This window comes from Styela clava, chromosome 3 (genome assembly GCF_964204865.1).
Source record: "Styela clava chromosome 3, kaStyClav1.hap1.2, whole genome shotgun sequence".
NCBI lineage: Eukaryota > Metazoa > Chordata > Ascidiacea > Stolidobranchia > Styelidae > Styela > Styela clava.
Window position 1 is genome coordinate 5,966,938 of NC_135252.1, and position 16,987 is coordinate 5,983,924.

General features: G+C 33.3%; 1 protein-coding gene across 3 annotated transcripts; it reads left to right on the forward strand.

The window, feature by feature from the left end:
- The first annotated feature begins 1,101 nt into the window (after window positions 1–1,101).
- Window positions 1,102–16,891, forward strand: LOC120343489 (prelamin-A/C). Of its 3 annotated transcripts, none has more exons than XM_039412681.2 (12): window positions 1,102–1,243; window positions 1,474–1,669; window positions 6,980–7,116; window positions 10,751–10,881; window positions 11,386–11,537; window positions 12,174–12,344; window positions 12,733–12,858; window positions 13,094–13,198; window positions 13,543–13,658; window positions 13,898–14,021; window positions 14,694–14,822; window positions 15,612–16,891. In XM_039412681.2, exons 1-12 carry the CDS (start codon window positions 1,212–1,214, stop codon window positions 15,654–15,656), a joined length of 1,464 nt encoding a protein of 487 aa, XP_039268615.2. In that variant the 5' UTR covers window positions 1,102–1,211; the 3' UTR covers window positions 15,657–16,891. The 3 variants fall into 3 exon arrangements, with proteins under 3 accessions (XP_039268615.2, XP_039268616.2, XP_077966717.1); XM_039412682.2 differs by having other exon boundaries at window positions 14,694–14,792; XM_078110591.1 differs by lacking the exons at window positions 1,102–1,243; window positions 1,474–1,669 and adding an exon at window positions 6,435–6,579.
- Window positions 16,892–16,987: the final 96 nt, after the last annotated feature.

Consider the following 16,987-nt stretch of genomic DNA (forward strand, 5'->3'; position numbering starts at 1 on the left):
GGTCCAAGGTGGTCTGCTTCGAGGGCCACAAAATTATTTTTGCATTGTTCGCGGGCCACAACATAAAACATGCAAAAACCACCAAAAAACGTACTGAAACTAGCACAAAAGTGAGATATATCTACATTTAGTGTAAGATTTCAAACTCTTAATAACGGAAAATGTGCTTCTGCAAATGTAAGGACTTTCGAACGTCTATAAGATTTCCAAAACAAAATCCTAAAATTGAAAATTTGTTTGAATTCGTCAGATTTCAAATTCACGTTTACAAATTACCTGCAGATTGATTGATTACCAAATTTGATGTACAGGAGGGTAATTATCAAATTTTGTGACATATAGGCAGCATTTTTTGTAATGCTGTTCTGGCTGATTGCAAAAAACACCCGGCATAAATTGTATTGGTAGGCTATAACATTGTTATTTAGTTATCTGGCATAGCCAACCTATGCTAATAGAATCCGCATTCGATTTTTAGGTTTCTATCGATGCCAAAAATGTTTGCACATATTCCCGACCAAAAAAATAGAAAGCCAGATAACAATTTGAACTGCCAAGCACATCATTCAACTTCGCTAGTTGGCTCAGATAACCAGAGCACTAACCATAACACTAATCAATTCAGGGACATCAGTGGTGTAACAATATATCAAAAGATTTCTCTGGTTAATTTTATGACGAAATAACAGCAAATGCGATTTTTTGATTACTCCTTGAAAGCGATGCTGGCCGCAGATAATGAAGCCGCGGGCCACTCTGGGTTTGGACCACCCTGAATTAAATATATCATTGCTGAAAGCGACAAATAAATAAATTTGTATTGTTCAAAGGTCAAAACTTACATATTTTGAATTAACAATATTCGGGTTACTGCTGTTTTATTAAACATTTTCGATGATGTATTTGGTAAAGTATCCAGTATATCCATTTTGTACCATTACGTTTTACTCAAATATTTTTGGTTTGGCGGTCTCAATATCGTATGTTGTGAAGAGTAGTGTAGAAAGGTGCATAGTTGGACCAATACTATTTAAGCCAACATTAGTTTGCTTTTGCCCTTGACCTATTGGTATTTCCTCTGTTTTGTTTGAACAACTTTATTTTTATAAGCATTCTTTTATTGTTCCAGTTTACCTAAATTTGTAGGTTATATACATTTGTAGCAAATATCTTTTTTACCTGACAACGGTACAACACAAGACAGCATCAATATGAGTACACCAAGACAACAAAGCCGCAGGAAGTAAGTTTTAATCTTGAGTGAAATATTCTAATATAATTATTTATTAGAATACACCAGCTTTGTAATATTTGAATAACAAAATATTTACAAATGAGTTCAACTTTGCTGGTGTGTATTTATGAAAAATATTTAGCTTTAAAAAAGTGATTCTCATGTGTTTCTATCTGGATCTTATATTACGGTAGTTATATTTTTCACTCGTATTTTTAATGCTTCCTTGAATTTAATAGAGAGCAGAGTCGTCAACAGGGGTCACCGTCTACCCCATTGAGTCCTTCTGTTACAAGCAGAAGAGAAGAGAAAGATCAGATGATTAATTTGAACAATCGTCTTGCTGCATATATCGAAAAAATTCGTTCACTTGAAACTGAAAACAGAAGACTGCAGATCCAAGTTACAAGTCATGAAGAGACGAGCAGCAGAGAGGTTTGATAATTTTAATATTATGATGCCAGATCAACCATCTTATTTAGCATTAAATTTTTGCTGTACCTCTTTATGTATTTATCATGCGTGTAGTTTTTTAGGAAATTTCTATGCTTCCTTCATTGGAAGTATTCCTTTTTTGGAATACCACTGAGATAATTTGATAGTAAGAATGTACGGTCAACATGGAAGTGTTGAATGAATCACACAATTGATGTCAGCAAATAAAATAGCAAATTCTAACATATTGAAAAAATTTATTCAAAATTGGAAGTTGCATGCTGTAACTACTGCCTCATTATCAAAAAGCAAATCGAATACTTTTGTAATTGTTTTCAACTTGCATATATGTGTCGTAAAAACTACAACGATCTCTTAAAATCAAATAGCAACATTTAACAGCTGTGTTCAAATTTAAGTTTTCACATTTATTGCACCTGTCTTATTTTATACCATTCATAATGTTATTTACGATATAGTTTATGATCGCACGGACTCTAGGGAATAGAAATCTTGAAATTTTTATAGTTGTTCCCTAGACAAAATGATGCTATTGTTAATTTTATCTTCGATCAAATCAGTTGAATATCAATTGATATGGTATTATATCCATATATGGACATGTTGATGATTTGACTCATCTCCATTTGTCATTTGACTATTTCTATTTCTGAATATTGGTTTATGATCACTTAAATGCCGATTTGACATCCATTCCCTCATAGCCAGGCCACTCACTCCTGTTCCTGAATTGTGATAATCATGAATGTATGAGCGTATCTAGAACACACACATATGCTATTTAATATTCTTTTTCTATATCTTGGTTAAATGACTTTATATTAAATTCATGTTAGCTATTTATCAGAAAAGGTTAAGGATACACCTCACTGCAAAGTTGGAATTTTATGGTTTTGCGACACACAATAGATCTAGTTGTCGGGTATATGGTCAATTGGTCACACCCTTTCATGTCGGAATGATATTTCAGGTCCTCAATAATGCTACTCTTATACATTTACACATATCCTGCTTGTAAGCTTATAATATGAATGTAACTTGGTAAACACAAACCTTTTTATTATTATGATAGAAAGCCATAGAATTAATTGACGGAGAAATGTTAAAAATTACCACAATGGAAAGGGAATTTGAGTGTAAAAGCCTTAATAATTGTAGTGTGTTTAACATCTTATCTAGAGGAAAGATGGGAATGGAACACTTTATATAAACGACTCATTCCATTATAGTACTTGATAAAATAAATGAGTTACCATCATGCTGAATTATATGAATATATATCAGAAGAAAGGCCAATTACTGACATTTGTTGGATTTTGATAATTTACATTATTACTCATATAGTCATATGTACCGGTAATATATTTTGTCAAATAAAAGAATGAGGAATTTTAGCACCCTTGGATGTGGGCAAACCGCCAATCGGGAGCTCTTCTCGCTAGCATTAATTATTAACCAAATTTAACTAATAGAAACTGTACTGTAGCACTTTAGCGGTAGAAAAAGTTTTCATCAATGATTAAGACAAATTATGTTTCAGTATGAAAATTGTTGTAGCGTGGAATTTTAAATCAAGTCAAGCGACAAAACTTATGTCACAATGGCTAAATGTTTGTTGCTGCATTGGCGGTGCCGGTATTGCAGCTTGTTTGCAGTTAGTGTCAGTTACAGTGCAATATGTCCTCAAGTAAGAAGTGAAAATACGAATATGAGAACAGAGTTGTTGAGTCAGAATGGGAAGAAAAATACGCATTCACTAGTCGAGAAAATAAACGTTTGTGCTTAATCTCCCATAAGCTGCTAAGTCAGAATAAAGTCAGCAATGCTAAATGGCACCACGAAACGAATCACAAAAATATCTTACGAGACTACTCTCGTAAATCAACAAGGAAACACAGATTAAATGAGTTTAAATTATTAACAAAACGACAGCAGGAATTTATGATATCAATTGGCAAGGAATCCGATGTCACTGAAGCTAGTTTTGTTATATTATGGAATATTACTCGTGCTAAACACCCATACTAGAACTATGATTTTGTGAAGAAAAAAATATCGCTGATGCTGACGCTGTCAATAACCCAAACGCCAGTTTCGTGTCGCACTACGCAAAGGCGCATCTCCCAAATTATCAATGTAACAGTTACAATGCAAAATGATTTAATGATAATAATAATTTCAAGAATTATGCAGTTCTCACATATTTCTGACTTGCTGCATGCGGCTCTTATTGAATTCCAAGCTCTTTATTTCACATCCTCAATCTCATTTCTAGGCTTGCACGTAATTGACAAAAATCAATTCCGTAATTACGGCAAAATCAATTACGTAATGACCCCGTAATTGCGATATTTTTCCATGCATTTAAACCTATCATAACAACCAATTGAATCCACTTCTTTTCCGAATGGGACATTGAAGTTGGGTTTTCATATTCTTGGCAGTACTACACGCCGTCGGCAGATGTTAAAGGCAAATATCAAGGAGTGAATTCAAATTAATTTTATTCTGATTTTTATCTTTTGTGTTAGCTTTGGTTTTCCTTTATCACCTTCGCAAATTAACCGTCCCATTTTTATGCGATCAATTTTATTTTATTATTACCGACACTGGTATACGGATATTTATGGAAACGATAGTTTTTTAAAACCACCTTAGTGCTGAATAAAAATTACGGGTTTCTAATTTATTAACTAACGACGAGCGTATTCTCTCGTTTGATTATACTTGCGATTTCCTCGCGACGAAGACTTGTTTTTGCAGCGTCTTCTGCATTATCCGATATTACTGCCTTGGTAGCATTTTATAATAATAATTATTGATGTCGACTTATTGACGATATTCCGATTACCATGCTTCATTTTACATTCAATCATTTCGCGGACTGAATGTTTATAACATTATTTGCGATAAATTTAAGATCAAATATTATTTATTTGAGTATAATTTAAATATGGAGCTTATATGAAATGCCTTCTCCGAAAACACAAAGTTATATCGCAAAACAATGCATTTTGTGACATTTATTTTACACTCACGACATTTATTTGCTAACTCAAGTCGTCGATCCTATCGGCCAAGATTGACACAAGTTTGGTCAAGTGCCGGTGGTATTCAAGTCGACGATAAATCAAATTAAGTTGCCGCATTTGGTAAGACAGTTAATCATATATGGCCGAAATATTGAGAGGAATTGTGAAAAACATCATGAGCAAGGCCAAGTCCGGACTGATATATAACGATAAAACCGTTAACAGAACATCAAGATTTTGTAATAGAAAATGGATCTCGCACAGAATAAACACACTGGCTCATATTTGATTATATATGACCCGTCGTTTTGCTGTTTCTCTGCCGTCTCAATCGCTTTACCGATGCCGAGAAGACGAAGTTGCGTTGGTTCATTACGCAATCTCTCTTTTGTCGTCATATTGCTATTTGATAAGCGCGACATTAATTATCACGGCGAGGTATTGGCGCGAGTGATCAATCGCTCTTTTCGCTTATTCGGTTCCAATTCGTCGCGAAATCTCTTCGTTAAATTTCACAAGATCGTCGTGCTGAAATGTTATGGATATTTTCCTGTTTATACCCAAAGTCTGAAATAAAACAGCCAAAAACAGTATGATATTCCATGTTCATATATCAAGTGTTCATGTTAACAATAAAGAATGGTTAAGCATTGCTAATCCACACTTGGTGGGGAATTCCCACTATTTAAACGCGTGACTATAAAATAGAAACGGAACATATATATTATATACCATAAGTAACGGAAAACTGGAACAAGTAAATAATAAATAAAAGTAAAATGGATACAAATGTTTGATAGACCATGTTTGAAAGATTGCGTTCATTAGTCATTTCACCCGAAGAAGTTGAAACCGGGCGTGTTAACGTCCATCAGTCTTAACACAATTCTTCCCCCTATCTACGGTTATTATGTACATTGGCCATGGCCATGCTAGATAAGAAGCGAGAGAAGTTGAAACCAGGTGTGTTGGCTTCAATAGGCCTCAACGCAATTCTATCCCTTATCTACGGTTAAGTTACGGGAGAAGTTAAAACCAGGTGTGTTGGCGTCAAACGGCCCTACTCAGTTTTTCCCCCCTAACTACGTTAATAATTTACATTGGCCATGCCAGAGAAGTTGATAATAGGTTAGTAAATGGCAACGCGTCAGGCCTTCCTTCATCTACGTAACAAGAGAGAGAAAAACGGCTGCGAATACCGGAACTCTCTTCTACTTGTTGAGCTTTCATTTTTCGCAATCGACGAAATTGACTGCTTTGAAAAAAGCTCGTTTCAATGCAATAATTACGACTTTACGTAATTCGTAACTTCCCTTCCGTAACTCCAAATAATTACGTAATTCCGTAAATCCGTAAATTACGTGCAAGCCTACTCATTTCTAATATATTTTATAATATTTTATACAATTACTGCACATAAAAAAAGCTTTATTCTACTCATTGTTCTTACTTAAAACAGTGCTGTCATAAAAATTTCTTTTGGAAATACTAAATAAACTTTTTCTGATGCATGCTACATGCATTGTGTACTATCACTGAACTACAGTAGCATACGGTTACTATATTTCGGAACCACTGATTCACGTCATGCTTTCCGGGCTTTTAAACTCGAAACATTTCACGATTCAATGTACTCTCAATACTGCTAGGCCTAACAAATTTACTTTGTTGAATACGAGTTGTAAATGAATTGCTCCTAGTTGCTTGAAGCACAATTGGCTGCGTCATGTCATATTGGCATCTGTAATTCTATGCTATTGAATTCCATCTTCATACTACGAGCTGGTGATAGCAATTTAAAAAAAAAACATGAACAAGATAAAAGGTAGAAAGGGCGTCAGTAGAAATAATAAAGAGGTAATTGGTATGGTAGATTATTTAGTAAATGAAAAATATTTGGTAGCTGAATTCTAAACTCCATTATTTGAGGTATTTCTACCATAGGTAAACTCAAAGAATATGTATTTTTGTCTTGGGAGCCCGCTCCTTTTCAGCCGGGAAATAGTGATTCCAAGGCAGAAAACACTATTGATAAAAATGTAAATAGGAATACAGTATCTAAATTGCTATCATGGTATATTATATGACCATCACATCTTAGTAATGTTTATTGAGAAATAATAGTTTTAATAATATTATTAAAATTTCCACTCTTTTTTTTTTTTATTGACAATATAATGTGACCTTCCAATGTAATATACATATGCTATGTGCCCAAATAGATTGATTGATCAATTATTCATTCATCCAATTTTAGGTTTCAAATATCAAGGAGATGTATGAAACGGAAATCAAGGAAGCAAGACGTTTACTTGATGAAGTTGCAAAGGAAAGAGCTCAACTTCAACTTGAAGTTGCATCATTACAAGATCGTTCTGATTCTGAAAAGATCAGGTAGATTTTCTGTTTGTATTTAAACACTTTGACTAGTTAATACTGGTTGAGCTAACTCATTGTTAATTTGGCTACGAGTTTGTTTACCTTGTGTTATAGAAAATGGTTTTCTAATCGAAAGAACTTGACAAACCAAACAAGGAAGCCATTGGTCCAACTTGATTTCTATAGTTATATCTGTTAATGTTTAATGATTTTTATATGTCACCATGAACAATATTGTGCTTTTTTGAACCTTCAACTTTCATATAGAGATCCTATATAGGTAGTTTAACAGTAGGGGTCGATGTTTTAATTATTATATATTTGTGTTATTATGCCTGGAACTGGAAGTCTGACAAATCATAAATTTTGAATATGACTTGGTGTGAATTAATTTTAGCAAAATGTGAGTGTGAATTTATCCACACATTTCCGCAGCAACATCTGCCAGCTTAGTTAAAGAAACATCAGGTTGTGGATATCGAAATAATTTATTTATCAATATTTGTGCCTTCATATTTGATGTTATTTAATAAGAATGACAATTTCAATGAAATTTTATCATTATAAACTAGAAAAAGACTTTTTATTGTCCAGCTATCTCTAAACACATTTTATATATAGAATATAGCTTGTTTGATATTGTACGCTCTTTTCTGATAAGTTTTTAAATTCTATGGAAAGAATTCTGATGAACGAATTCAAATAATATTGTTATAAATCAATCTATGGCTGAATCATCCGCTTTATCGAATTTTTTTTTTGAAAAACTTGGGCGGAACTTGCTTTTGAGTTTTATGGTGTTAACTGGTCAGAGTGTAGTTCAGAGAAAGATAAAGTTCTTCAATGACAGTTTGGAGCTTTAGTGTCGGTTGATTTCAATATTAAATTTCTACAATGTAGGTGAGCGTTTCAGGCGTAATTAATTTGAATTTATTATTGTCGCTGCAATACAGAAATTTGATTCCTATATGTTGATGAATAAGCACTCGAGTAGTCTGGCATTGTTCAGATTTTCAATAGTTCTGTGAATTGTAAATGTGTTATCCCACTTGCTTCAATAAAGTTTACTTCGGCGCTTGTTATATTAAGATCAAATTGATGTTTGTAACTAAGGAATTTATATGTCATGTTTAATTTGATTGATTTATAAAAAATTCGCTATGTAATATCTTCGCAATCTTCTAATTCATTACTATTAACATGATCATTATGCAGCGCATTATAAGCATGTGGTGAACATTTTTGTTTTAATTAATCTCTCTATGATATTGTGGTTACAATATGCTTTTCAGTTATAATTTTGCTTATTGCCCATATTTTAAATAACCAAATTCCCATAAATGCCCTTCATGCTTGGTCCTAACCTCTGCAACATAGCATTTGACCTATATTAATAAGTAAGGCATCATGGTCATTAAAATTGCTTTGTGGATACAATTGAGTTAATCTCTTTCAATTAAGGTTGCTCCAATTCAATGTGGGAATGTGTCAAAGTATTGTTTCGCACCTAATAAAATTAGTTAATCTCTGACGCCGTTTGCGTGAGCCTTATGTGATTGATCATTTCTATTCTTAGTAGTACTTGAAACGAAGGTACTCAAATGCGTGTTTGCATTGTATTAACTTATACTACAATCCGGACAACGACGTTGAGTTAAGACGGCCCACAGACGTCCATTTATGATTGCTATGTGGCTGGTGTTCGTTTCGGCGGGAAGATTATTCGGTGTCGTAAACACGAGGGAGAATTTTTATTGGGTCGATTTTGTAATAAATTCACGGACTGCTGAACACCGATGCCTACGGGGCGTTGGTTGTGCGAAATTATTCGCTTGAGTGCTCATCGCGTTGCTAGAACGGGTAAATATGAGTTTTTGATGTTACGTTGTCGTCGTGGAAAATTACTCTCACAAATGCACATGAACACGATTTTGAATATAAATACCTATAATGATATAAATAGTATCTATCATTCAACTTTCCACGGTCATCCGTTTTGACCATTTGTAGTTTCTTATTCGGCAATTTTTCTCATATGTCTTGGGTCTAAAAAAGCAAAACGATAATGATTACACATGTCCAATTATGGATCATGGATAGAATGTGTCGTGAGGGCAAGGCCTGTCGATGACTTCCGCTTGACGTCTTCGATTTTTGATTGAGTCTAAGGTGGGCGTTCCATACGGGAGTACTGTCGTTGTATGCGCTCATTTATCGAGATTATATTTTCTCACAATTTGTTATATACCGGTAACTACTAACTAGTATAGTGACCTAAATATTCATTCCGTCATCCAATCACGTTGGGATAATACGCAAGCGTTTTAGGCATTCCGTTATGCAATATTTCTTTAAATTACGCGATGTACCCGATGAACTGGTGCGGATAAATTGCCGTGTTATTATCGCTCGCGAAAAATGTCATGTGCGTAAGTTTGAACTGTTTGTTGCATTGAACCGTAAAAGAGGCTTCCGGACAACTTGCGTTCTCTGACCATTCTATTTAAGAGCATCAAATTTTGAGGACAATTTAGATCCACGTACCTAGTGTAGTATAATGTAAATGAAATATATTGTATAGTATATCATGTTACACAATCATGTTACGATTAGTATAAGTTGCATAGTAAAATGTAATGCGATGTTATTGGGTCGAATCGGCAAACGAGAGAGGAAATGTAATATAAACGTTGGCAAGATCTGTAACATCGATTTCACCGGCCGGCGGCGGGAAAATGTACAATCACACGCTTCCTTTTTCTCTCCTTATTATTATTATTGCCCACTCTTTCCCGCCGCCTGCTATCGCTACGTTAGGTGTATGCCGAAGGGTATTTGATCGCTTCTAGATATTTGTGTTTTTATTTTATCTCGATTGAAGCGATTTCCACCCGGTTGCACTGGTGTTTTGCCGATACTATCGCGTATATTTGCGTCAATCCTATGACGCTAAAGAAGATATTTTATAAACTGGATGGTATGCTAGCCTATCCACGTTTGGGAATTTGAGCCCAGTCAACACCCACAAAACTAAATAAACTATTCCACGCCGAAACACCTCAAATAGTAAATAATATTTTTTTATTGTATGGCATAAGCATACTTTAAACTACCAAAACTATATTTATTAGTAAATATTGATGGAGGTAAAATATATTTATTTAAATAAAGAGTAACAGTTTGTCTACTAGCGCAATGACAAATGGATGTAACATTTAGCCTTAGTTTATTGGCATTTTTTGAGTTTTTTTTTAAATAAAAATGAAAAATATTTGTTAGATTTCATATTGTTCGCCTGATTATTTTGAATATTTACATTTCTTTATTATGTGCACATACTTTCAATATGTTTTTTGAATATAACATACTCTCGCCTTACCATCTGTTGTTTGTAGCTTATTGATCCCTAGTTGACAAATTCTCGAATGGGGGCACAGCTTGCCTATAGTCTTTCACAGCCAATTCTTGAATGTGACTAATTAATTGCCACAATTACTACAATATTTAAATGTTCTTTGCTAAGATAATTTAAACTGATATTCACCATTTTTCTTCATTAAATGATATGAATGAAAAATATAAAGTAATTGTATTATTACATAGAAGTCAAGGCATAAAATTTATCAAATCATTTATATATTTTTTTCAGAGCTGATAGTTTGGAACATGATAATTCAGTGCTTGAAGGAAAATTGAAAGATGCAAGTAAGAGATTGCGAGCCAAAGAAGCACAAACTGCAAATGCATTGAAAGAAAGAGATGATGCTGTTGCTCAACTGGGTATGTTAAGCATTAAAGCTCCTAAATATGATAGTGTTGAGAAGAATATATGAGGACCCCAGTATAAAATCCGACTATGTGACATTATTATGTTATTGGTAATTTAAAAGTACTAATTGTCATCAAGTAAATTAGGAAATATGATTGTTTAACCATGAATTGCCTTTTCGAAATTATTTAATCATTAGAATAAGCCTTATGCTCAAATGAAACACAGCAGTTACGCTGATAAGCTCGGGCAATCGGGCTTCTGCAATATCAAATATTACAATTCAAGAATTTAAGATAATATGTATATTATTCAGAACATAGTATATATGAATATATTATCACTATTCTAATTTAATTGATAATTGAGAGTCTAAAAATGCAAAAGAATTTTTATTATTGATTTGTACTTTGATTAATGATAATTATTTGTCAGAGAGAACAATTGATATGTACAGATGTTGAAAAGGGCTTGCAATTATTCAATTTCAAAGTACTGTTGAATTTATCTTGCAGATTCTTTCAAAGCTAAAGTGAATGACTTGGCCCAGGAATTGGAAACTACAAGGAAAACTCTGGAATCGGAAACATTGCAAAGAATCGAATATCAAAACAAACTTCAATCACTACAAGAAGATTTGCAATTTAAAGAGAAGCTGTGGAAGGAGGTAGGCTTGTTTTCAGTAGAAAATCACATAATTTATATTACGATTTTATGTAGATTCTTTGTGGTCATGGTTTTCTATGATAAAATAATTTATTAATATTTATGTGTAATTTTAAAACTGTCATGATTATATTGAGTGTCTATGGAATTGAGAAATGAAATATTTGTAATACTCATAATTCATTGAAATTTGTATGTGTGTGTTGCTATTCACATTTAATGCTGTCAGCATTATATCCAGTATCTATTGAATTTTGAAATGCAATATTTGTAATGCTGTATTCATGTTGAGTCATGGTGCACCTCGATTCTTCGCCCAGGAAAATTCTCTAAGATGAGTCTTTTTCACGTCTAAGTGAGTGTGTGTGGCCTTGATTGGAACGAATTTTCTTAAAAAAATTTTTCATCAATTTTGGCTTGTATGAAATAAAAGTTTATAAAAGCATATTTCATATATATGATAACACCTCTTCTGTAATAAATTATGGAAGGTCTTTGTGCATGTAAAGAATGATTGAGGTTTATAATTATATCTATGACTACTATGATGACTAAATTTTATATATGTGTATTTAAATTAAATTTCTAACTGACTTGTATAATCCTGAATGCTGGAAATCTCAAATTTTATTTCCAGGAAGTTCGAGAATCTCGTAGACGTCATGATGTTAGTGTGACAGAAATTGATGAAAATATTAAAGTGGATTATGAAAGTCGATTGGAAGCGGCGATTGCCGATCTTCGTGACCAGCAAAATTATGAAATCGACCAAATGAGAGATGATTTGGAAGGTCAATACAAAGCGAAGGTTCGATTTTGGTATAATCTATACCAGTATGTCTCACAGCAATACTTTCTTTCATCAAAAAACCACCATCTGCCAAAATATAAATTGGCTTTGTTAACAGCCAAGTATTTTGAAATAAGTCTAATGTTTTTGGAATATAATTTTCTTGCATTATCATATTTCTTGGTGAATGGAACATAAATCTTTTGCTTTATTAAAGCTTAAGATTATGTTCCAAGTTGGTAATTATTTTTATAATTATATTTTATCGAATTTAGTACGAATTTTTTATTGATTTTTGTCAGAAATGATATAATTTGTTGATAAATAAATTGTGCATTATACATGAAGTTTAGAAACAGTCTTTCTTTTTTTTTGCCTTGATTGTAATTTTTTCATTCTTTCTCAGATTGAATCAGCAAGGGCACAAGTTGATTCAACTCGCAAATTATTGACACAATTGCAGGAAGGATCAAAATCATCTCAAATGAAAATTGATCGTTTCCAGACTACTATTCGTAGCTTGGAAAGCGAGGTAAAATACATTTTTATTGTGATGTAAAAGATAGGGAAATAAGATTCATATATTTTGTTACCCATATCATGTTTTTATACCATGACAGACTTTACTGCCATGCAAATAATTGCCTGGTACTTCTATTTACTCAGCATCTACTCAAAGCACAGAGATTTCATACCTAGATTGACTTTCAACTAAATGAAGAAATTGAATGCTTACTAGTTAAACTAAAAACACTGTTCTTTTTCAGAATAAGAAACTTTCGCACAGAATTGGAGATTTGGAAGGACAACTGGAAGCTGCCATTGAATTGAAGAGAGCAGCTGTGGCAGTGGTGGAAGAGGAAAGAGATGAGGTATTGTTTAATGTGTTGCTCTAATATTGCTCACAAGGAAAGAATTTGAGTCATAAAGCTTTAGAACTTCGTTCTGGTTTAGTGACACTTTCTAATAGCACCTCAGATTACAAATAAATTATAAAGGCATCTGAAACTTTCAATATAATATTTGAATCTAAATACTTAGAGATAGTGCATAGTGCATCACTTAGATAGGAATAATAAAACCAAAGGGAAAAATTTAACTGATGAACTGTCGACCCATAATGCTGCGAAATAGCCTGTACTTTAAAAGGGAAATAATACTGTATGAGTTAAAAAGGTATGCCTCTATATTAGTTAAATTTTTGTCCTTTTTTTAGCTTCGTTCAAGACTCGATGAAATGGAAACTGAGTATGCTGAACTATTGAATCTGAAGTTGCAACTTGACATGGAAATTAGCACATATCGTAAATTACTGGAAGAAGAAGAGGCTAGGTAGGATTGCTGTGTAGATTATTTACTGTTACCATCATTTAAACTATCTATCTCTCCTTTCCTATTAATATGAATGAATAATAAAAATCTTTTAATATAGACCACATTTTTTTCACCTTTCATAGCTTTTCCGATGTAATAAAATCAGTCATTTCCCAAGTCTTCTTATTTGTTGGAGAAATAATATTGATTATAGTTCAAATGATTGGCTCTGGTTAAAAAATTTGTTTTGTTCTCAGATTGAACATCAGTCCAGGACAGACTGAAAGCGACTCAAAGCTGAGAACTCGTGCTGCCCGCAGAAAGCGCAAGCGTGTTGGACAAACTGAGAGTCAAGAAATATCAATGAAGCAACAGAAGCAGGTAATCAAAGGTTTTTCATTAACATAATATTGTTTAGAATTATGCCATACTGATATTCGGAGCAAGATTGCTTCCTGTCAAACCAGAAAAAGATTACTATTGGAAATATTTAGCAATATCTTTCATGACGTCAAAAATCAGAAACATTGCAATTACACGCTACTCCATTAGTCTGACGGTTAGGAATAGATAGCAGGTTATAAATAGGATAAATTGTATATTTTGAACTTGAAAATACCAGAAATTGTACATTCAACTCAATGATATTAAGTTAGCCGAAAAAGCAGAATTGTGTCATAAACAGGTGTCTTGATTTATAAAAAAAAAAAACTTTCCTTATTGAGTTATGATGTGCTGCAATGTTGCATTTCAGGTCTTTTTGGGTTTATCTTAATTATATAAGGAAGTTAACATGATGCATACTTCTATGTGTCAACATTTGCTTGCCAATGTATAAACAAGGAAGTTGGATTTATAGAAATTCCATATGTAGCTAAAAAATGAGAGAAGTAACAATTTTTGTGTGGGAAATCTGGCAATATTATTAAATTGTCAACATTCATTTTTAATTCAACATTGAGTCATTATGGGGTAGCTCTGATTTTCAATTGTTCTTGCAATATTTATGTCACTAATTATTATATATTCTTTTCTTTGTTACCCTTGGAACAGGATACTTCTTCTAGTGCAAGTGCATCTGCTGGTACGACGACCATCACACGGGAGACGGTCAGTGTTGAACAGACTACTCGCCAACGCAGCACACTTGAGGTAGGGAAGGAAGATTTATTTCATGAACAGGTAGTTAGATATTATGCGAGGCAAAATGGGAGTCGCATTGAAAGGGTCTCACTCCCAATCATATGTGTCTCTTGATCCCTTACAAATCCCTTCAAGATTTTTTTTTTATGACGTAATAGATTCTGCACAACAGGACCAAAAAAGTTCATACTTCACCATATGATGGTCACCAGTCTAACTTATACTTGGGGCTCATATTGCCATCTCAACTTCTAAAACATATATTTTCACCCTCAACCTAAGACTGAATTTATGGACAACCGGAATTACGCTTGTGTTTTGCAAGTACCGTATTTTGAAGACCATACGGTTTTCACAGTATGAGGCACACAGCCAATAAGTTGCTAAATTAGCCTATACATACTATTGAGCTTGGGCTATGAGGTGCACCATACAACGCTTATTAAACAAACAAAAAACTCAATATTTTTTATGGGTATTGTAATTTATACAAAGAAAACTTAAAATGGCGTTTATGGTTTGTTTATAAATTTATAGTAAAGGTACTGGTCTTGAGTGTAGGCGTCTAGGTGATAAACCATAAAGCACCACCCGATCCATACACTAGGCGCACTGGCTTATAAGGCTCTTGATAGATTTTGAGTAAAAAATGGGATTTGAATGTTCCATAAAATACGGTAAGCTAAAACTGCAAGCATTGATCTGCAAACAATTAATTTTAAAACCTACCACCTGGTGACATTCTGGCTTTCATAGTTTCAGCCCCTGTTCAATTTGTATTTTTCTTTATTATATTCATATTGTAATTGTATATAATAAATTTAACAGGGAGAACCACAGTCAGAAGGAGAAAAGTCATGTGTAGTGATGTGAGCGAAATGAGAAGTATTGAACATTCCTGAATTTGTGTAAGAAGAAGTGACATTTGTAAACCCATTTTGCAGTGATATTAACTCACTGCCAAAGATATATACTCACTGCGAACGGAGAAGAAAGCAACTGATGTTGGACTCTTGGGATTGCTGACAATTTTTATCGTGCTAATGCTTTTGTATTTGTAATACTTATATCATGTATAATAGAGTGATAATTGAGATTTTGGTTACTGGCGTTTTTACTTAGGAAATGTGTGTTACCACTCTGTTTTGTACCATCACAAGTTTTTCGTATTGTCATTGTTTTCCACCAATTTGTTACAGCATGGATTGAATCGACTATTCTGCACACTTCGGCCCTTGTAAAATAATTTGACTAGCAAATATAGAGTAATTTTTCATTTGCATGCTTGTTTTTATTTTTTGTATCATAGTGTCATTCTGTGCAAATTTATTTACCATCAATCAAAAGATAATTGCTGAAGCCATACCCAAAAATTAATGTCGTAAGAGTTAATGCGATTCATTGGTAACTTTTTGCATATTTTAACTTTTCAGAATGTAGTGCACAGCTTTTCTTTTCCAATGACACATGTTATTAGCATTTGTATTTTTGTAATTGTAAGTGGGCATGTCAGAGTTACCTAATCCAAGAGAACGATGTATCTGCTACCTGTATTGGTTAGCAATGTCGTGATGTCCTTGCAATTTCGTTTTTTTTTTTGCTTTTCACTCATGTAATCTTATAATAGATGTCATGCATGTATCATTTTGTATAATGTAAATAAGTTTGTTGGCTAGAAATTGGTGGCCTTCGCAATGTATTGCTGCAGTTTAGCATATTGAATCTATTCTTTGGTTAAATATGGATATGGCTGACAAACATCATGGAAAAAAAGTTTATCTCATTAGAAAGGAAACTCATTCAAAATTTTTTGTATAAATATATAAGAGCTGAAATGAAGAGACTACCAATTTTTCTTTGTTTTCCTGCTAATATTTTGCATTTGCCCTTGCTTTAAAGCTCATTCATTCATGGTGCCAATCATGACCAATGCTTCTGGTGGAACATGGTTTGAGGTTCAAAAGCTTGTTCTGAAATGACTGCAAATTTTTTACACAATTTGTCTTAATTTAAGTGTAGGAATATTGTTTTGATTAAGCACATAACATGTGTTTAGTGTCTTTCCTGGCTGATATATTTGATTCTGAAATAAATGGTTTCATAGAAAATAGTTGTCTCTGCTTCAGATGATCCTAAAAGACATATCTAAGCAACAGCCAAGCTATACAATTAAGGAAAATAACGGGACGACAGTGGTGTTGTAG